At 37.5% G+C, this 23,462-nt stretch overlaps 2 protein-coding genes and 1 long non-coding RNA gene across 3 annotated transcripts in view; 1 reads left to right on the top strand and 2 right to left on the bottom strand.

The window, feature by feature from the left end:
- taf10 (TAF10 RNA polymerase II, TATA box binding protein (TBP)-associated factor) overlaps positions 1–2,368 on the bottom strand; it is a gene marked incomplete at its 3' end in the record, with an annotated part of 3,005 nt that extends 637 nt beyond the window's left edge. The window contains exons 1-4 of the mRNA XM_084390282.1: positions 2,007–2,368; positions 1,692–1,849; positions 1,543–1,607; positions 93–207 (exon numbers count right to left, since the gene is read on the bottom strand). Coding sequence (XP_084246408.1) covers positions 93–207; positions 1,543–1,607; positions 1,692–1,849; positions 2,007–2,142 — 474 coding nt within the window. The 5' untranslated portion in view covers positions 2,143–2,368. The remainder of the gene's footprint in view (positions 1–92; positions 208–1,542; positions 1,608–1,691; positions 1,850–2,006) is intronic.
- A 1,073-nt stretch (positions 2,369–3,441) lies between these two features.
- efhd2 (EF-hand domain family, member D2) lies at positions 3,442–21,462 on the bottom strand. Its single transcript, XM_084388501.1, has 4 exons — positions 20,958–21,462; positions 6,361–6,508; positions 6,076–6,210; positions 3,442–5,976 (listed from the first exon to the last, which is right to left on the bottom strand). Exons 1-4 carry the CDS (start codon positions 21,239–21,241, stop codon positions 5,845–5,847), a joined length of 699 nt encoding a protein of 232 aa, XP_084244627.1. The 5' UTR covers positions 21,242–21,462; the 3' UTR covers positions 3,442–5,844.
- On the top strand, positions 9,861–17,548 carry LOC311278817. Its single transcript, XR_014625481.1, has 3 exons — positions 9,861–10,528; positions 16,231–16,365; positions 16,697–17,548. It is a non-coding gene; the product is annotated as an uncharacterized lncRNA (long non-coding RNA).
- Positions 21,463–23,462: the final 2,000 nt, after the last annotated feature.

Here is a 23,462-nt window from a genome sequence, read left to right as displayed (position 1 = left end):
TACGAGAGATTTTTATTTTGTACAAATTATGACCAGCAGATTAAATATTCATTATATGACAGATAACTGTGTGACCATTTGTGAGCACAAACCTTGGCCTTGTTTCGAGAGCTTCCGGATGCCGTGCCCTTCATTTTGCAGTGCTGTAGTGCATCGTTTGCAATATCTGAGATGAACTTCTGTGACGCCAGGGATATTAGACGGATTCTGACAACATACAAGAGGACATTGATGTAAGCAAGATTTTGACACCAGACAAATATAGCATTTCAATATTGCCTAATGTATTAACAACAATGCAATAGAGTGCAACAGTTGGGTTCAGGAAGTACAAAAATTCTCCATTAGGAAATTGAGTTGAACGATAAACATTTAAAGACAGACCAACTGTGAGCTATGAGCTTGTTAATCGATGGTATTTGCTTCTGCTGAAGCCGTCAGCACGCATTATTTCATCTCATTTTTTAAATAATTGTTTAACAGTGGAATTCCTGCTGAAAAACTACATTACCCATGATGCTGTACAGAAAATGAAACCAATCAGAGTCGAAAAAGCAAAATATCTCTTTAGCTCCGCCCACTCCCATGAAGCACTGCAAAAATATCATTGAGTCGATTTCCCTTCGCTCTCAAAATACTGAAATATAAATATAAATATAAATATTATATATATATATATATATATATATATATATATATATATATGAAGAGTTCAGATGCAAAAGCCTCTAAGTGCCATCTGAAATTTTCTTCTAGAATGATCATTTTTATCAAGCTCATATATTTAAGTTCAGTAATTTCACTTAAATGACAATGAATAGGTAATTTTCATTGCCATTTAAGTGAAATTACTGAATTTAAATATACAAGCTTGATAAAAATGATCATTCTAGAAGAAAATTTCAGATGGCACTTAGAGGCTTTTGCATCTGAACTCTTCATATATATATATATATATATATATATATATATATAACTTAAAATGTATTGTTTCCATACATCTAATCAACGTTCATAAATTAATTAGTGGTTTTATATTTCTCCATTTTTAATCCGATTATGCTGTTTACAGTGCTTCATGGGATTGTAGTTCTTTTCATCACTACAACCGTTAAGTCTTGCACCTTTGTCTTTTTGTCCGATTTTCAAATACTTTTTTTGGTTCAAATCAAAGTTTGTAGTGTTTCTAATACAACATTTCTAATTTTCATTTAATTTTCATTTAAGTTGTATAAACTTAAATTTCTCACTAAATATTTTTATTTCAGTTGTTTATCAAATAACTAAAATGTCTTAGTGAGCAATAACAACACTGATAATAAACAAAGTTAACATCCATTAATGTGGATGCTAATATAGTTATCATTCATGATGTTAACCGGCCTCCAAACTACATGCAATATGACCAAACTTGTTAGAAAATATGTTAAAGTTTGTTTTATCTTGGCTACTCAGACGCATCAAAGCAAACCTATAGAATGCATTTAGCACCACTGCCTAAAAGCTTTCTGAGACAACATTCATTGATCCAAGTTAACTCACATTCTTGGATCTGATGCTTCAAAACCAGCTCGGTTGAGGTAGTATCCTGTGACTGCGTCTGGGATCTGAAACACAGACAGTTTGTTAACAGTGCAACTCACAATAACCAAAGAATACACTGCAAATATTTGCAAAATATGTGGACTCACTGTAGGAGTGTAGTCCTCCAACTGCATGAGGAAATCGGCCAGTGGTGTAGTTGAGATGACGGGTTTCACATCTCCATTGGCGATCCCTGTGGGCACATACACCCCGTTTGACACGGTGGAGTCGGATGATGGAGTTGCCATGGCAGCCGAAGTGGGAACTGTGAAGGGGGGGAATTACCACAGACGTTCAGAACTGCACATTTCCACTATAAATACACTCCTACCCATATTTACAATCTTATAAAGACCAATACTAGTATAGCTAAATGCTAAACGACAACAGCAAAAAAGATTGAGCAAAGAAAGTTGCCCCACCATTACTGCTGCCCACCGCAGGGATGCTGCTGGCGTGTGTGGAGCTGCTGTTCGGGACGCAGTTGCTGCTGGATGTAGATGTGATGGATGCGGCGGCTGCTCCAGTCTGTCCGGTTTGAGGATGATCCACGTTCATTTTTCCTGCTTAGTTTCAATATTCGAACGCGCTGGGGGTACTAGACAAAATCTACGTAGTTTAAACTAAGGAAAAGTTAAGTCTAACACTCATTCATGAAGCTAAAACAGCGGGGTCGGGGATCAATCGCTGTGTGGAGAAAAATATTTACGCTGGAACCGTGTCACGTGATCAACACTTCCGTGTGCAACTAGTACGAAAGTCCGGACAGCTTGAGCTTCATATCAGAAATGTGAACAATAGTTCCTGGATAAATAGCGTTTCAGCTATTTTTTTTTTTATCAAAGCGTGTTTTGTTTCGCTAAATTTTAAAGCGCAAACCTTCTGTAAACTATTTTGTATTAAAGTACCGTTTGTAATTGAGGTAAATGGAGATAAAAAAAGATAAACATCCTTCATGCGTCGACAGACGAGGGCTTGCAAATAGCTCCACCTAGTGCTTGACTTCATACTTTTCAAGGTAATTTACAAAACATTAATTTCATAAACTTGAGTACTTTACTCGTGTACACTAGTGCTTAGGTGACACCTTCTCAGTGACAGCGTGCCCAGATTCTCAAACGTAAGTCTAACTAAACAAATATGTTTAGTACTTTTAAACAATCAATTATATGTGTGTGTGTGTATATATATACTACCCAATATATTTCATATTGTTTCAAAATTTTAGATAAGTGAATGAGTAGGACACATAACATAACCATATCAATGACCAATATAAACAATTTTTTTCCAAATTAAAAGTATTTTTATTGTCACAAGAATAATTATACATTTTAGTAAGAAAATCAAAAATAAATGTGCATATTATAGAAGCCACATATCAGTATGTATAAGCCTACAAGAGTATGATACCATAACCACCAGTTTCAACTGAAAGAGACAGTGACAGTAAGGTACAGATATGGTCAGGATGGTTCAAGGCCCTTTCAACCATTGTCAAATCGCTGGAATAAAGAATGAAACGATATAAACATGCCATAAGATTAAATTGTTTAAGTACACTGTCATTTCCAATCCTCTTGGCATTACATTTCACAGAAAACAAAATTCTAGCAAAATAAAACGTTTAAAAATGTTGTGCTTTTTGTGTTCTCTAGCTTGGAAAGAGCAGATTTACACGTAAATCCATAGAAGTTAATACCGCCAAAGCTCTATTTAAGTTATTTAGACGTGCAAACATTAATTATAGAACCAAAACTGTAAAGAGGGATGTTAATGACTAATCATGACTTTTTAAATAGAATCTTAACATTGTAGATCAGTGATGTTTAGTCTAAATTCTAATTAACTGGTCTCATATTAACTCAAATGAGGCTGTTGATCAGTATCATGAAGGATTTCAGGAAACTTTACAGCGGAATGTTGTACTAAAACAAGCCTAACACAATACCGAAGTGCGAAATCATTTGGCACGACAACAATGGAACAGCTAACATCTCTCTCCCTCTCTCTCAAAAAAAAATTTAAATAAAATAAAAAGTCAGATGGCTTCTAACAGAATGCAAAAGTTGTTTGATTGGTGTCATCAGTCGACTCCTCGTTCACCAACCAATAACATATGCACTGCTATAATATCCCCTTAAAACCCAATATTCAAAATACTTTTCAGCTAAACAGTAGGTAACAAAAGAAAAAAAGTAGATGGCTGGAAAGATTGGGAGACAAATATTTATACACCTATTGTTTGCATTTCCACAGAACTAGTGAACAAACAGTTACCAGTGACACGCAACACAGAAACAAGAAACATGAAGCATAGCAGTTGCCAACAATATTGACTCTAATGTAGAAAAGAATAAAGGTATTTTGCCTTTATTTATTTGATTGTAAAGGATAATCTGATACACGGAGAATAGAAGGGAGACAAGATTGTAGGCAACAAAATACATATTGAAAAATAAGAATGTTTCTTTTCACAAGACCCCTTTCCATACAAAACTAAAATTATTTTTTAATTTTCATCACATGAAAATATAGATTTGTCTTTATACATAGCATCTCAGTTACTTTTGCCACAGTGTACTGCATGTCACATGACCATTAAACGTTCAATTCGTTACGCTTGTGGAATGATATGTTCCCTCATTTTTCAGATGTCACAGTAATCTAGTTTTTTAAAACTAGATATTTAATAAATTAACATTTGTCATTTTGATGCTGGAATTCATGCACCAGGTCTACAGAACAACCATGCCTATATATTATTTTAATAAATCAAAAGCCTTGCTTCTATTAACAAAACACACACGCTGAATTGGGTGTTTTGCAAGGCTTCTAATATTGGTCATAATTTGACAAATATTAAGCAAGCCAGATTTAGGCAGTTGACACTTGAGAGGTAGTCCACCCAAAAATAATTTTCTCACCATCATGTCGTTCCAAACCTGTATGACATTCTTGCTTCTGTGGAACACAAAATAATATATTTTGAAAATGTTTAAGCGTCTTTTTATCCATACAATGAAAGCTAAAATAGTTCTGGACCCCACTGACTTTCATTATATGGATAAAAACAGTTTAAGCATTTTTCTTAAGTCTTCAGCAGAAGAGAGTTATACATGTTTAGAACAACATGAGGGTGAGTAAATAAAACTATGGGTGACCTATCCCTCTAAACAAAAGCTGAGGTGGTGGATTTCACTCATCCATCTGGTATCTGACCAACCCCGTTAGCATTTCACATTTACTTGTTAGCACACATGGAAGCTCAATACAGGGGTTCAGAGGTTAAACAGTCAGATGACCTTGTCCTGACAACACCTCCATTGACATGAACCACAAAGTTGTTGAAACTAAGTTGCAATTAGTTGCCATTTCAAATTTACAGTCATTTCCCATTTTGATTTTATAGACCAATTGTAAACCATGTGTGTGCCACATTTAATACTGGACACCTTACAGACTAAAGGGAACCATGTATGGACGACGACACCACAGCGACCATGCAAAAAACTATATATAAACACTCAACAAACACCATTACAATCATCACCACACATGCATACACCCAAATCCACCTCTTCATCTCTCTCTCTCTGCTCAGTAAAAATATAGACTATTTTATGCTCTTAATGTATCTGTGAACAAGAGCAGAGATCTGATGTACACTAATCCTCTCATGTTTAAAGGGTCATTGAGGAAAATTGAATTAGTTACAGTACAGTGTAAAGCATTTCTTGCATAAACAGGAAATTATGCCACTGATATGAATATAACATAGGATATGGCATACTGAGAGTACAAGTCGATTAAAAAACAACAACTTTAAAACCCCTTAAGCGTTAGAATTAAACCTACTGATACATCGACAAGAACAAGACGCAAGATGCCGTTAAAGTTAAAACGATACTGACGCAACGATGAGGTGAATGAACTACAGTACATATATATACACTCATGCGACTGCAACAGAACAAATCCAATCCAGTGTACTGAGATCAGTGTCTGGCTTCACATTCAAAATCAGCCTGAGAGAGAGCGAGAGAAAGAGGCAAAGGTAAAACTAGACAAGAGATCCGCTCATGAGCACAAACTACACAGGTGTTCCCTCTCTCAGGAAGATGAATCTGCATGGATTTCTGAGCGTTTCACAGCCTTGCATAGTATCTCTGATTGCGGGGGACTCTGATGACAGACAGACAGACACACACACACACACACACGCGGATGAGTAAATCGAGGCTGTCGAGGTGGATGCGGCTATTTGAAGGCTGACTTCAACTCTTTGAAAGCGGCTTGTCTTTGTTTCCTCTCTTCCGCCTGACGCTTCTTCTCCTCCTGCTCATTACGGATTTCCGCCTCAAACCGGTTTGATTCGTTAATGGCGTGCACCTGTCACAGAGGAAAATATACATTAATTTGAGTTTTTTTTGTTGTTGTTTTTTTTGCTAAGGGGTGAAAATGAAAATATTAAATGTCATGATTCTTTACTTTTGCCTCAAAGAATGATTTGGCTCCCTTCACTCCCTCAGTTGACACGTCAATCTCCGACAAACGTGCCAGGACGTGAAGTCCGCTGTCCTCTGCCAGCTCTCCTGCTGCTGCTTTTCTGAAGATAAGGAGAAACTAGAGGAAAGGATGGAGGTGATTAATGTGGGGAATGTTCATCCCAGAAAATACTAGTTTCATGTGAAATACAGCTCTTCATAATGTACGTTTTGCTGTAAAATACGGCCAAATCTGCAACCAACTGTTTTAACACACAGGAGCATTTACCTCTCTGAAACTGAGTTTGCCATCCAAGTCTTCATCTACTTCTTTGATCATGTTCTTCAGGCCCAGGTGAGTCTGAGGTGCTCCGAGTTTCTCCATCATCAGCTTCAGCTCCATCAGATCGATGTAGTTATCCTTCTCTGAATCATACCTGCGCACACACACAAGAAACCAAATTATTGAAGCAGAAATATCATGGAAAATAAAACATTTTATGCACCATGTTTCTGAAAGGATCTGCCCATTTCATCACTGGTGATATTTCTACAATGCCTCCAATGATCAAAAGAGGGCAGTGCTGAAGAATAACTGGCCCCTAGCTTAGAAGGAAAACCTTGGTTGTGTCCGAAATTGCCTCCTATACCTTCCTATGATGGCACAGTCATTTGTAGTGGTGTCGAAACCATAGTGGACGTTATCGAGTGCACTCATTAAATCCTGTAATGCACTGCACGACGAGTGTACAACTGAAGTAGACTGAACAGCTAGAGAATACCCATAATGCACTGAGGGCATGAATGAATTCCCCTGTCTTGCCAGAAGATGGCGCCCACAGCTGAATTATCCATCCATCCATTTTCCAAACCACTGGTCCAATGTAATGTACAACGTAATATTATACAGGTATAAATTCCTTTTTAATTGATTATTAAATTGAAAGCTCACCAACATGTATAATCTCAAAATGCAATACAAAATGTCAAGAAAATCAATTCAATTCTCAACAAATAGTGTAAATTGTTGTGTAGACCTCAGTCATATTTAATATTATGTGAATGAAAACGAGTCTGTGAGAGATAGAGGTACAGTCAGTCTGTTCAAAATGTATTTTATATTCAATATTCTAATATCTAATTGTTTTTCTAAAACAATATTCTAATATCCGAGCGGATATGAACCTCTGCAATGTTTCTGGATGTCCGTGTAATGTTGTACATCTTTATTTCTTCTAGTGGGTTTTATTACGTTAATACAACTAAAATTAACTCATTTTAAAACCATTGTAAGTTTTCTTAGGCCCCTCAGTGGGCTACGACCCCCTGGTTGAGAATCACCGATCTACACTAAGGTAGACTATACATCAGGGGCCAGTTGCATAAAGATAGCCATTATGTTAAAACTGTGTCTTAAGAACTAGTATGACCAACTAGCAGTTAGTTAGGAAAAATCAGTCTTACATTTTGCCATCACATTAGACCAATCTACGTTTTTATGTATCTGAAATTATGAACATTCTTAATCACTAACTTGATGACTAACCTGTAAAATTGATGTCTAACTTGTAAGACTGGTCTTAGCAGTTTATGCAACTGGCCCTAGTACAACCAGTCTTGTTTTCACTTATGTGCAATTAGATATGGCGTCTACCCTGAGTAATATACATTACGCGCGGAATTTTACAGGAAATAATTAAAGCTGACCTGCCAGCATCAATATCATCAGTCAGAGCAGAAGTGTTTATTAACAGTCACACATTTATTAAACCTGCGGCTGAGATCATCTTAATGTCTCCGCTGCATTTTTAATAAATACCTTATGAGCTGTTGGTAATTTATTGAGTTAATAGCGATCCAAGACACCAGTGTGTACATTTGGCAGCATTCAATGTAAACTTTAAATGAAATCTGCAGACTAAACATAAGCTAAACATCAAGTCATTTCTCGTTGATCTTAAATCTCTCTCACAAACGAACACACTTCCTGTGGTACAGCAGAGATGTGATCGCTTATGGCTTATAAAACAAGAGACGTTTATATCTGCCTCCTCTTCTTTTCTATCTATAACGAGAAGGTGAGCTGAACTTATCCAGTTACACATTTTCAGGTGGAAAGGTCAGAAAATTGTATGTTGGTGAGTGAGTGGTTGTGTAGCAATGTGTGTTAGTGAGGATGGACTAGTCACTCACAATCATTATGTATGAGACCACTTCCTCCACACGTCCACAAGCAGAAACACGCATATTGCCCAAAGATGAGGTTTTACGTTTCCATGGCAACGGGGCCATTTTATTAAAAGTAGAGGCCAATGTATTTTTTGGATGAGGCTCTTATCAACTATTTGAAAAATCTTCTTCCTTTGATTCTCACTTCCTTGTCATTTTGTTCTTCCTTCTTCCCTGAAAGATACACCCGATAGTGTCCTAAGATTACTTTACAATGTGTTTTGGACATCTATATTTTGGACAAAAATAAAACATAAAATAAAATGAAATAAGAGATATTTAAATAAATTAAAAGATACTAAATTTAAATAAGAGATATTCAAATAAAATAAATATTCTGACCCATTCCTATTTCCTACTGGATTCTCTCTCTCATTAACTCCTAGGCAATCCCAGCATGCACCCTGCTCATGAATATGGAGTGTGTCCATCTGCCTCAAAGACATGGCTATTGTATTCCTGTCTACCGACACGAGACACCCTGCTGATGCCAAGTCTCTCTCACACACACATACTGTTAATAACTCCTCATTACCCCTGTATCACAGACTAACTGACATCTTCCTATCAGTAATTCAAGGCCAAAAGAGTCTGTTCATGTTCAGGGGCACAAAATCTCTCAAATTAACTCTTCATGCTGTGGCATCTGACACGTTGGGCCAACCTTGATCACAGGGCTCTGGAAAATGCTGTTTGATGAGGGATCGCTGTTGTGGAGCATCTGAGCCATTGTGAAGGACTCGTGTTTCTCTGTGGATGCTGCTATCGTGGGTTTGGGTAAGGATTACAGTACAGCAGCAGTTAAACACTAATGTGATTTCAAGGCAAGCAAGATTGAGTTGGTGGTTTATTTTTAAAAGGCAAAATCAGATCACTTTGGAAACCGGGCAACCAGTGTCCACAGTGGTTTTAAATCAATAATTTACGTCCGCATGCTGTTAGTCTGTTTAACAAAAGAAAGGTCAAGCATGCCCAGTGCGATTAAAGGTCAGCTGTAATTTAAATCCACCATGTTTAATTATGCAGTCAAACCTCAATGCCTGAAATCACATACGCTTACTTTCGAAAACCTCGTTGTGCTCTTCACTGACCCAGATTTGCCAAAGATTACTGCCAAGCTTCGATTTTCAGTGTTCTTTTTATTTTATTGTCATCAGTCAAGTTGAATCACTGTGCGCAATAGCTTAAATAGCGTCACTTCCTCTCTGTCACGCTCAACAGGTGTTTTTACCCTGACCATGGTCAATTTTATGACCTTTTGTTTTACCCCAACCCCCTGATTTACATAGAAACTTACATAATCTGCCAGTAAGTTTCAGAATTTACAAAACTCTCATTGCAAAACCATGTTAATCAATATGGCACACTTCCAGCAGACTTGGTTCCAACACTAATATACACAAACGTTCAAAAGATTAAGAATTCATTAAGAATTTTTTCAATAGGTGTATTCAGCAAGTATGCATTAAATTGATCATTAGTGACAGTGAAGACATTTTTAATATTACAAAAGTTTTCAAATAAATGTATTAGTCAATTAATCACCCTTGGTGAGCATAAAAGACTACTTTTTCTTTTCTTTCTTTTTTTTTTTACATTTTATCAACACCAAACTTCTCTATATCATTATTAAACTATCATTTCCTATTTGTTTTCTCCATTTACACATTTAAAAAATAACTCAGTCTTAAGCCTTGAACCAAAGCAATAAGCTCTGAAATAAATCACTACATTACAATTATTTGATTACAAGTGTTCCATGAACAGTTTGGGGTTATGAAAGGGTTACAAAATGAAAATGAAAACTTCTGCTCTAGGTGTATCTTAGTTTGTGTAAGATCAAGTGGTAAAAAAATCTGACACCATCTACTCTAACCATGTGTTTTGAGGCACGTCACAATACAGCTACAAAGTGTTAAAAACCCACCAAAAACAAAACAGTTCAGCGTGTTTCACAAATCTGGGACAAAATGCAGCTTTTACAATCTATATGGACATGTTGAGCAGATGCTGCCCAAGTGCCGAAATAAATACATTTCCCCCTTTTCGTCACCAAGTGCAACTTGAGGAAGATCAACATTTTTGCCCAAATAAGTCTTTAACTTGAATACCTCACACTACAGATGATTGAGGAAGCAAATGCAATCAGCACTTCCTTATAATCACCATGAGAGAGATGGAGTTAAAGCAATGATCATATTCAGACTTCCTTCTGCCTTGGCAAAAAGGTTTGTCGCATTTGATTGGCTTTGCTGATAGCTGCATTTGAACCCTGAGTGAATTCACATGCTGTTGTTGGAAAGAAATCAAGTTTGATGAGTAATTATAAAGAAAGTCAAGAGAAGGAACACAAAAGCTAGCATGTAGCTACATTAGTGCTCTTGGTTTGTGCTCTATGAAGAACTCTTGAAACACTTCTCCATGCAAGCCTGAACTTGAATGAAAGCTAAGGAATTTTTTGTCTTGCTCTTTAAAAAGGTAAATGTTTAAACATGCAACATTTTTCCTGTGGAGTCTCAGTGTTGGAGTTGAGCACAGGGACTTCAGCAAATGTGGGTTTAGCTCGGGTACTGCTGACTGCTCCTGAAGATGGACACAAATGTGCTGAATGTATCCTGCACTGACATGACACATTGTAGAAACACAACAACTTAGTCATAAACCAAGTGAGAGAGAATGAGGAACAGGAAATGCATGAATAGTCTCGTGAGAGCTTCAATCTGTTATTTCAGCACTGACCCCAGAAAAACGTACTGGATGCACTTCCAAATTCCTTCTCAAAATTAATTTACAAAGGATTTGTTCAAAACGAACACATCAGTTGAGCCATCCAAAAGCAGACATCTGACTTAAAGACAATCATTCTGAAATAGGCAACTTAATGAACACTTCAAACCAATGACATTAGCATCAGTTCTTCAGATGGACAACTCAAAGACTGTAAATATAACAAGACCATTCACTCAAATTACAATGAATGGGAGAAAGAGCAGCATGCAATAAATCTAAATAGAGACAATCAGTCATTTGTAAAGTCACTGCAACTGTCTTTTAGAAACTCTGGTTCCCATAAAAACAGGTTTGTCACCTGGGATTGCTATTTGAGCATCGGAAACAAATTATGGGACAGTTCAAATCAGATTTTGTTGCTGCTTCAAAATATGTTATTTAAATGCAAGTTTGACAAGCTGATTCTAGTATTTATCCATTCAAGTAGACAGGTGTTTGTCTTGCATGATGCCCAAAATAGCTGCATGGAACCATTGCAAATATGGCCACAGAGTGAAATGACTTTCCCTGACTGGGACTTTGACAACGTACAAGTGACTCTTCGCTAAGCTCCGCCACCTTTGGTTACCGTTGCTCACTTTGAGACTTTACAGAATATAATTTACAGACTTCGCCAAATCTTTTTGTCTGCAAAAACTGAAAAAAATTGAAATAATATTTTACATTTTGTTTTAGTCGACCATGCTTCTCGTCAGCTAACATTTAGTCGACTAACGGGGGGCAGCCCTATACATAGTGGTAAAAATTTTTTGATTGATTTTATTATTCTTACAAATAATTTGACTCTGCCATAGTTTCTATCCGCACTACAATCACCAGAACCAATTTGAATATTGAAAATTAATTTGACAGTTTAGTCTACAACAATAACTAAGATTTATTTATTTAATTTTTGGAGAAGGAAGGTATTCTTATTATATAATCACAATTATTTTACTACTTTTTTATTTTTCTGTAAATTTAAATGTAAAGGTACTGCAAGACTTCCATAAGACAACAGCTTGTCTGATACTTGTCTGGTTAATACAATTTTTGTTTCATTTTCACCTATCAACATGGTAACATCTAGGCTACACATCTTGGTATCTTTAAAAACTTGTGTTTGTGTGTGCGTGTAATGATGCTGTACTAAAACTCTGAAAGCTTGTGGTAGGACTGAATACAGCTGAGGTTAAATGGGGCTGAATTTAGTAGTGAAAAACATTTTAGCGAAACTGTCAATGCTAACCCCTGTGTAAAATACCACCAGTAAAATTCATGCAGACTGTTACTTAAAACCAACCATTGGAGCTAAATGGATTGTGCATTGTGGACTTTGAAAGCAACTGTTTGTCAGAATGTGAGGCATGTAACAGGATTTGGGATTAAGCAATTGGCAAAATTTACTAAAATGCTGCCTGATGCTAGCCTTAATACTCATGCCTGTCAGAACAGTCATGCTTTAATGCATGCCTATAGCTACTGCTGATTCAATTATGAACATGTCTGATTAAATTTGAGGAGAATGATGTCTTGGAGCTAAAAAGAGACTGCAGTATTCCAGGCTGCAGCTTAAGGTGGTCTGAAGGACAGTAGCATTTTCTTGTATATCAGCACATCATGGACAAAACTTCATACTGCACTATGACGCACAAGGAGTGACCAACCAACTCTTTTCCATCCTCCCTCCCTTTTCTATCTCTCCTCCTGCCAATCTTCTTAATCCCAGGTTGCCAAGCAACAGCTAACGGGAGAAGTCATGGGAAAACCCTCACAAACACACAATCAATTCAGAGCACATTCTTTATGATGGCCCAGCGTTACAGGCGTGATCAATCAGGACCACACACACCTAAAAAGTTTGTTTGAGCATTTTACATCCACTTCACATCTGTGCAGCGTGTGTGATGACATCATTCACGCTCAATTTAATTTCTGGAGATGGGATGGGATGAGGGAACGGTTCGGAGAGAGACACACAACAGCAAGCCTCAACATAAGAAAGAGAATGAAATCATGGTCAATTACATTAACAGATGATTGGAGAATTTAAACTTCCCCATATTATCAGGCATACAACTTGATATGCAAATCTGAAATAAACAACCTACACAAAATCATTTCTAAAAGAAGGTAACCTATGAAAACTATACAAACACTTTTGTGATCAGCTAGTTCAAGTTCTTATGCGAGACTTAACTGGCAAAGAATAGTCGAAACCACAGCAATTGTTCCCCTTTTTCTTGATTTATAAAAATTAAGCTAAATGCAATACTTAAAAAAAAACACAAAGATAACTGTTAGAGAATACATCTCTGCTTTCAAAGCAGAAGCTGACAGCTTCCTGTTCATATTTCTCCAGAACATGGCCTTGCCACCACCATCCGACCCAATTAAATCAGTTTCCCCATGAATTAGCGGAGATCAATAGCATTCAAGGCTCTTCACACACTTGAGATTCTTGCACAAATGGTTGCTTTGAAACTTCTACAATCAAGAACATTGACAGTAAAATGTTTCAAATCATTTACAGCTTCTCCACTTGAACCGGAGACTGTAAAATTTAATTATAAAATGAAGATGATCCAGGCTTCTCAATTCTGATATTCAATCCAGCTCGCAATATAAAGACGACATGCTGCCTTAAAGCATGAAGGTTTACATTTTGTCAAGATGGATCACTCCATAGATGAGAGTTACTGCAGTGCAGTACTGATAAACATACAGCAAAAAAATAAAATAAGCTGAACCGAACCTGCTTGATGCACGAGAACAAACCTCATTGGTTCTTGTGGAGGCTCAAAAGTTCAGCGTAACACACAAGAATGAACCCTACTGATTCTCGCATGTCAAGCGAACATGCTTGAACTTCCTTTTATAATAGCTGATGTGTGCGTTGATGAATGTTTATATGTGAATAAAACACTAAATTAAATCTGCTCAGTGTATAAAGCGATCGTGTCTCTTTGGACTAAACTGCTCAATTCATATGGATTAGTTTTACAATCTCTTTATGACCTTTTTGAAGCATCAAAGTGGTAGTTGCGTAGCTGTCAATGGAGGGACAGAAATCATTCAGATAAAAAAAAAAAACATCTTCATTTGTGTTCTGAAGATGACTGAAAGTCTTATGGGTTTGGAACGACATGAGGGTGAGTAATTAAGGACAGGATTTGAATTTTTGGGTGAACTACTACCCCTGTTAACTATTTCCGTAAACATAGGGTTGCCCCAACTTAAGATTTTTCTAGTCGACTAGTAGTCATTAATTTAAGCCACTAGTAGCCTAGTCGCACGTTTATGGTATTCATTTAATTATTTAAATTGAGTGATGGCATTGGAAAAAGTTTCAGGCCTGAGAAAGAATATTATAGGTAACATTGCTAATATTGTTCTACATTACAGAGAAATACTAAGGCAAAACAACGAGCCATTCAATTAGTTAAGAGCTCAAGTGCTCACATAAAGCTTGCCGCAGCGACACCGGCAAAAGTAATAATTATGAATGTGTCGGGAAAAAACTGAAAGGAGACTGTCTGAATATTTTAATAACTTAGAGTTTTAATAATTAATTAATTTATAATTTATAATGCACGTTAAGTTAAATGTCATGCAGTGAGCGCGGTACTAATTTAGCTTCCACACTCCGCACGAACACTTGGATTTGCGCCTAATAATAGCGCACATTTATCTAGGTTAACGTTAGAGCGAATGGCCATGTAAAGGGGCTAGCATTATGCCTGGTACGGTGTATGATTTTGGGCTGTCCCAGACGAAAGATGATCAATCGTGGTGATTTCTGTGATCGTGTCTCCTCAATGGTGGTCCTACAAGGTACAGTTAGAGAGGTTCAAAGACAGCCATTGTCAAACTACTGACCTCAAGCTACGTCTGCTAAATTGGCATGCCAAGTTGGCCTCTTTTCCCTAGCCATGACCACGTGCATTTTTTCCTATTTTGCTTCCTTCTCTTTTTTTCAGCACACATAATAACCAGAATTGCAAAAGTGCGATCTTGCTCTATTTGTTCAACACTAGCGCATGCTGATGACGTTTCATTCTTCTATACTAACTTGCATCATAGCCTACGATTCAATAGGTGTCATTATTATACAGTTTGATTTGTAATGATCTTATAGGATTGCTGAAACGCATAATCTGTAACAGGCATTAGGCTACTTCTTAAGCGTATCAATTATGTTTGAAATCGATGAATGATACGAGAACATCTGGATTTCCTGCCCGACATAATTACCAAATGGGCCAGACTGTGCGATTCGCCAATTTATTTCTGTGACTGACTAATTCATATTTTGTTGACTAAGCCTCTTCTTGTCGACTAATGTTTAGTTGACTATCAGGGGGAAGCCCTACCTAAAAGCATGTATGTTTCTGTGACTGTACAAAGCTCATGAATATTTAATGAGGTAAGCACTGATGCAGTTTTTGTTTGCAGCAAGGCACTGCATTTTCCACCACTGTAGCTGATGATCGCAGGCAACACTAACCTTGATCTGTCGGGATTACAGACCAGGTGACTAACCATTAGTCCTTAAGCAGAATCCTTCACGGATCAGCCAATGGCCACACAATCTCAGAGGTTATTTATAGTGAGCGAAGAGTGCAAAGCATGAACATAAAACATCACAAACAGAAAGAACAGGGAGGAATGGCCAGGTGGGACAAGAACTAGAAAAGGAGAACTTCCTGATGATGTGCTGAGGTTACATATGGCCTTTCTGAAAACCTAACAGCTAATCTAATGCACTTCCTGCTGCCCAAATGAGTCATTATGGAGCATGTGATGACTGTGTAAAAGCCAAATAATGGTGTGTGTCTAAATAAACCTCACACCTACACAATTACAGACAACTTCTGAAGAAAAGACACCCCTTGCTTCGGTCTTTTATACTACATATTGCTGTTAAATTGAACGAAGCAAACCAATAGGGGAACCTAATTAAAAGTTTTAGAGACTCCAATTCAAGACTTGTGCATGTGCATGGTTTGAGTGATCACTTGCTATCTGTCTTAAATATATGAAGTGACCAAGTGTAAATACCCCCCTCCCTCCCCTCCCTCCTCTTTAATATCTTATTTGCTGAGACAGCGTGCATTGATTGGCTTCCTTTGTCTTCCTTAACTTTGTCTTATCCTCTTAGGTCACTGTGTCAGTTGGATTTGGCAGCATGCAGGAGATTTTGTGGATAAATTCCCTGGCTGTATTTACTTTTAATGCATCTCCATCATAGAAGCACAACAACATCCTGCTATCCAAACTGAACAACTGCACTAAGGTTTTTTTTTTCTTCTTCCATCCAAACACAGGATATTCAGAGATGAGGAAATGGGTGATTTAGAGAATAATCACATCATTCTGTTCTCTGCAGGGAGAAAGGCATAACCATTTAAGGACTTGGCAAATATATGAGCTTGAGAGTGAAGTGTTCATTGCATTCAGCTATAATACATTATGCATGACTACAATGAGTTTATGATGGCCGCCAATGAGAAACAAGCTATATTTTTTCCTACTGATAACTCTCTCCTACACCTCTGTGCCCTGCAGATATGTTATGGCTTACGTCTAAACATTCCTAAATGTTCAGATGATGTTATCTTTTCTAGGAAATATGGCCTGGAGAAAAGTGTACAATGAAAAAGAGGCCAGGCAGAAAGAGGAAGAGCACAGAGTTATCTTCTGCTTCCTTCATTACTGGAGGCGACTCCGCAGGAACACGCCTCATCAGGCTAAAGCTTCTCGCTCATATGTAGGCACAGCATGGGGCCTGCACACATAATCTCTCAGCCAATTAGGGCAACCTGCCATTCACATGATCAGAGACAGTATTACCAATGAGCGGGGGAATAAGAAGGGTTGGAGTTCATCTGTTTGAAGTATCTAAGATAGCTGTCCCTTAAAATGTCACACAACTGCATGCAGAAGTGGAATTGATTTCCATTTACTGGTAAAAATCAATCGTTTTAAATACTACAAGTAAATTTTGGCATTACAACATAATAGACAGTATGAAAAATGAATATTCATATTGAGATTTGTCATGTTCATTTATAGGTGTTTTTAAAGATTAGATGTAAAAAAGGGGAAATGTGCATGTACATTAAATATTAGTCAATGAGGGTATGCACTGATGTCACTTTCCTGCTGGCACGTGCCCCCTCAGCTAGTGAGTGCCAAAGCATCCTGCAACATGACTGGCATGTAAGGGGAAACAGCAAAAAAGGGAGTACATTGTAGTATTGTAGACATAACATGATGGCTTTCTGCAAAGCTGCTTGGAAACAATGTATATTGTGAGGCACTATATAAAATAAATTTGAGTTGACCGACCCTTTTTTTGGGAAAATTAAAGTGACGAGGAAATCAGTGGATATTCAGGTCGTTTCAATATATTTTGTATAAACTTGTATTACTCATCATAATGGATGTTTTTCTTTAATAAATGCTGACAAAAACTAGTTACGCAGAATATAAGATGAGTTGTCAATACAATATATAACCAAGTGTATTATTTTACCCCCAAATTCAACATATAATTCAATATATATGACATTTCCCAATATGGTAATGTTATTAAATTATTAGTTTTAAAAAGGTTAGCTGCAAGAAAGTAATGAAGGGGGAAATGAGCATGAAAAATTAATTATCCAATATTAGCAGATATAGGCCTATATTTAATACAAACTAATGCTGAAAAATGGAAGCAGCCAATAACCTGTATGGTACTGATATATTGTGCATCCCTAGTAAATATATAAATTTTAGTCAGATGGGAGTTTGATTGCTGTATCTGATGTAAACAACAAAAAAATTCTTGGTGAGGTGAAAATACACAGACACTACATGTTCAGACATGAATGAATTCCTCTTGTGAATAATCCTCAATGCTAAACTTGCTCTGCTCAAAATCAATCTTAAAACAGGGTTATGTTCTTTTATGAACTTTGTAGATGTTGCCACCTAAAGAGCAACAACCACAGAGGTTTCAGGTTCAATTCCTTGTACCTTTAAACAAAGCAGGTGCATTTGACAGCTCCTACAAGTATTGTAGTATAGCCTACTTCGCTAACCGTGAACAATACATGCATTTGTAGGCATTATCATCAATTACCACAGATATGTAAACATCTGGGTAAGTCCCTGTTTTTTATTCTGATAAAAATAGAAAATATGCAAATCACTACTTATAACAACCATATCATGAAAGATAAATGACCTACGCACAGTTTTAACAGTTTCACATAAAGATTCCCTACAAAAACCACCCAGAAATGATGGGTTTGAATGCTGGTCCTGAACCAAAAGTTTTGAATCCCTCTGAAAAGTGGCCTGAGGGCAAGGCAAAGCCTGCATTCCTCTTATCAGCTGGACTCTGGCCAGTCTGTTACGCAGTTTTCTTTCTCTCTCCCTGTGTTTTTTCTGCCTCCCTCTGCACAAAAGCAGTTAGAAAGTAACATTCACAGCAAATTAAGCTTTTGAGTGTTTATTGAGTACTGAATGTGCCTACAGTATGTGATGCAAACCTAAGAACATCAGTATTAGCTTGGAAGGTCATAGTTATGAGATAATCAATCAATGAGTTCTTATGACTGCATACAGGCACATAAAGCGTTCCCAACCTGCCTCCTCACTGGCCATGTCTAATCCATGTTTCGTTATCTATATTCAGGGCTTCGGGCAACAGCACAAACATCTATTATATAGCTGGAAAGTAATAAATCAATTGAAGAGGTGCACAATCCTCTGTTGCCATAAACCTGTATGGAGCTAAACGACATGGAGAAGCAACTAAATGGCATGTTTACAAATCCCTATCACAAAGATTCTTAAAGGGGAATATACCATGAAAACCCTTAGCTAATGTTTAACCTGTGAAGTAACCAGAGGCTTTGTTTCACTCTGACAAAGGGAGCTATGCACACTTCACACTCTCCTAAAGATGAAACCATCTCACCTGTCTCATTCAGCCCATATAAAGCCAAGGGCTACACCTTCAAAGAAACCGAATAAAACTAGTGCTATATCTCACCCTGGGCGAGGTCTTGTAAAGTGAACTCAGCGTTTGGCTGCACAAAGAACTCGTTTACAGACACAATAGAAAAGGTGATACTCTGAAACAATAGTCTATATACAATTATTTAGCAGAAGAAAAAGCTCCAGCAAGCCTTTATCTACTTTTGAAACACCCATGTGGTTATCTAGAGGTAATGAAACCATTGCGATAGACCGGTATCACATCTATTTTGCAACTAGATTAACCAGTTGAACAGTCATAGTTAATTATGACTGTTCAACTGTTTAATCTGCATTAGAGAAAAATGTATTATGACTGTTCAACTAGATTAAACAGAATTTTGGTCATCATTTACTCACCCTCATGTTATTCCAAACCTGTAAGACTTTCTTTCTTCTGCAGGACATAAAATATTATATTTTGAAAAGGTTTCAGTTGTTATTGCCCGTGGGGTCCAATGTTGTTTTGGACAATGTTGACTTTCATTGTGTGGACAAAAAAATAAAATAAAATACTGAGACACTTTTCAAAATATCTTCTTTTGTGTTCCATAGAAGAAAGTCATGCAGGTTTGGAATGACATGAGGGTGAGTAAATGACCATTTCCATTTTTGGCTGAAGTATCCGAATCAAATTTAAAACATGAATAAAATACTATAATAGTATACCAATTATACAAAAAAAACAAGAATCTGTGAAAAATACCACATTCTGATAAATGAAATTAATTTGTGACAATACGAAAAATGCTACACAAGCCAACTCATCTAGATGCAAAGGGCTCCTCACACAGATTTGAGCGGCCTGTTTTGGCTAATTTACAACAATGGCAGCTTTGTTTGATAGCAGAAATAGGGAGAGGAACCCATCACTTCCTCAGTGCACTAGTTTCTCAACCAGCCCCCTTTCTCACATCGCTGAGGCCTGTGTGAAACCGACCCAGCAGTCACCGCTTCGGACTGACCACTACACCACAGAGAGCACAGGGGACACATTCCTGGAGCGACTCTCACGAAGATTCGGCTTCCCGTAGCTGCCTCTAGTTCCCAACATTCAGCTCAGAGGAGTTTCTTTTGTTTCTGTCAGTGAAATTAGCCTGACATGAAAGGCCCTGTGCCAACCCCGTATGCAGCAGACAGCATTTACAAAAGCTCTGACAACAGTTGCAAGTCGAACGTGGGGAAAATTCCTAAACTGCCTTCATTCATTAACCATATAGAAAGAGAGCAGTCTCACTAAGAATCCGGCCAAGGTGGCTACAGAATTGTGTCATACTGGGCAGTCTAGATTGCACGGCATGCATTTTGGTTAGAGACGCAATGAAACCTGACCATGACCTAATGGACTTTCTCAACCCATGGTTCAAAGTCCTAGATAGGCTATATCTATGTGTGAAAGCATGTGGAATAAATGATACCAACTTGGGCGGGGCTGAGGTTATGGTCCTTTCTTAGATGTGTGAAAGAGTTTCAGCCAAAACATTTGCTGCAGAATGGAGTAAACAGAGAGTGACAAAAGTAGCATATTTAAAAAAAAAACTAGACAGCTTGTTCCTGTTTAAACATTCAGTTTAGGTTTAATGGGACAGAAATATGAGTAAAGACCTTATTAAAAGCATACTCAATAAATAATGTTGAAATGTGAACTTTCATTTTAAAATAATACCTAAAACTAAACCAGAGGAAAGATTGTCACCATGTTTCTTTTAGGTCATTTAGGGTAAATTATTTGGACAATTGGACAAATGAATGGATGGATAGACAATTAATTTAAGATAGATAGATAGATCGATATAGATAGATAGATAGATGCTGCAGCAACACTGCAGGTGATAGTTGGTATGAGTAACTTACTCTTTGAACATCTTCTCCATGTCTTTGATCTGCTTCCTCGAGAACTCCTTGAACTCGGTGTAGGGGTTGAACACCTTCATGCTGGGCTGCTGGTGTCCACCGACGCCCTCGTTCAGCTCCCCGCGCCGTTGCAGTTTGGCTCCCAGCTCTGAATCCGCGCTGGCCGTGGCCGGTTTCTCGTGAGCTCCGTTCTCATGAGACCCTTCCAGAGCCACCGCGTCGTGGTCGCCGTCCTCGATCTGCAGCCGACGGTTCAGCTTCGATGACAGCTCGTCCGTTGCCATTTCGTCTTATTCTGAAATCTAACTATCTACGGGGAAAATACAGTGGGATAAAATGCTGCAAAGCGCGCAGTCCATATAAAGGTTCAGTGGGTTAAATCCAAATTCAGATAAGCATTTGGTTAAATACGCTTTAAAATGCAAATCATTCGACTTATAACTGTGTGAAGGGATACGCGTCTGTAAACCCACTGATTCAAACGGACAGCGCTCGTGCGTATGATGACGCCTCGGCGATCGCTGACGGTTAAATAAGCTCGTGCGTATGCAGTAAGATGGACACAAACCCGCTTCTTTACGCCACGCCTTTTAAAGAGACTCACCGGACACGAAAGACCACTTACAACACTCTTATCGATACCTTTTGATATACACAATATAATCTCACCGTACGTGTTTTTAGTTTCAGGTTGTTATTAGCCTATTATAGTTATTTGAGATGACGTCGTTTATTTGTCATTCATTTATTCATGACGATATATTTGAGCGAAACAACTTCTTTTGTCGACCAATTCCAAAGATTTCCAAATTCCAAAGACATTGAGCTGTTACATCATGACATCAATTTTATAGACCAACACTAACCTTAATTTATTATTTGATTTATTTATTTATTTTACTTTTTTATACCAACAAGTGGTTTAAACAAGGTAATGCTAAATACGGATTACTAATGATGATACGTAGCCTATCTCTTCTCAGTAGACCCACACGGAAGTTATGCCTGCAAAAAGATTTCCGCTAAATTTCCACAAAACACTTGTCATTCAAGTTCTAATTCTTCACATTTTACACATATTATTTAATCTATTATTATTTTTTAATTGAATTCATGTTTTTGCTAATCTGACTATGTTCTCAATAAATAGGCTAGCCTACTCCTAGCTCTGTATATTACATTTTACTATGTTTAAATTCATTCCACATTATTCATCAGATATTTCTGAATCAAAAACAGCAGATAAGGGAGGTGAGAAAAACATTCATGTATAAAAGATAAACATTAAATTGTTTATTTCACAAAAGCAGGAAATTGTGTTTATGTGGGTATGTATGTGTTGCCAGTTTAGTAGGTATTAGTATGTGAGATATCAGCATTAGATCTGAAGGCATCAGCTGAGTGACTAAAGGCTGATTCATGAAACAGGAAGTCACACACACACACACACACACACACACACACACACACACACACACACACACTTATGCACACATACTCTATCTGAGACATCCCCTCTGGTTATAGAGGAGGGGCTGCTACCTGCGTTCTTTCCTAATATGGAGAAAGACAGAATGAAACGTAGGATTTCACCACAGAGAAAGAAGTGTTTAGACCATCACACCTCTCTGAGGAGCTAAATGTGATTTGGCATGCTGTAATACCACCACAAAGTGAAAATCTTTCCTTTTGAATGGTGAAAAACCAGTCTTCATTAAAAGGGCCAGTACTCATGGTTCCAGATGTCTGCTTTATAAACACACACATTTTCCCCAGATTCAGATACATTATGAGAAGCATAAATCACTGGGGACTTCGTTTACCACTCGCTGGGAAGGCCTTTTGCCTGAAGGAAATGTGAACTGTAATCCTTTCTGTACTCTTGTGGGATATATCTGGGTCCGACAAAATAAGCAAGGGAGTAGCAGAAACACACACAAAGGAATCTCCCCTTGTCTCTTTCTGTCACTCATCTTATTCAGCCCCTCTTTGTGTTTTTAAGTATCTCTTTTTTGTTGTTTTTTTGTCTCTGACCAATGTGTATGAATGAATAAAAATGTAATAAAAGAAGATAAAATAAAAGAAGATTAATAAGACCATGAAGTGAAATTACTTTGCAGTAATGCAAAGCTCAAATCCTTTAGGTGCCTAAAATCCAAAAACATAACATTTGCTAGTTTAGGTCATGGTAATTTCTACTCTGGAGTGTTGACTCATGAAAGTGACATCATTTTTTGACAATGACCTAGTCCTAGAAAAACAAGGTATCACAATTTAGCTAAGCTGATGTGTTGGTGTGTGTGTGTGTGTTTATGTGTGTATTATACAGATTGCACAGCTCTCAGCTATGTAGCGCTATAGCAGTAATTGAGCATCATGCTAGTGCGAGCTGTTTGAATCTGGTCTTTGAATGGTTGCCCAATCTCATAACAGTGCATTTTCTTTGTGTGAGAATAGAAACAGGAAGCCATGCAGAAAAAGGGAGGTTAACTTTTGGATAAAAAA

The sequence above is a fragment of the Rutilus rutilus genome (assembly GCF_951802725.1).
Source record: "Rutilus rutilus genome assembly, chromosome: 19".
In the NCBI taxonomy this organism is placed as follows: Eukaryota; Metazoa; Chordata; class Actinopteri; order Cypriniformes; family Leuciscidae; genus Rutilus; species Rutilus rutilus.
The sequence above is the reverse complement of the archived record's forward strand: the minus strand, read 5'-3'. Positions and strand labels throughout refer to the sequence as shown.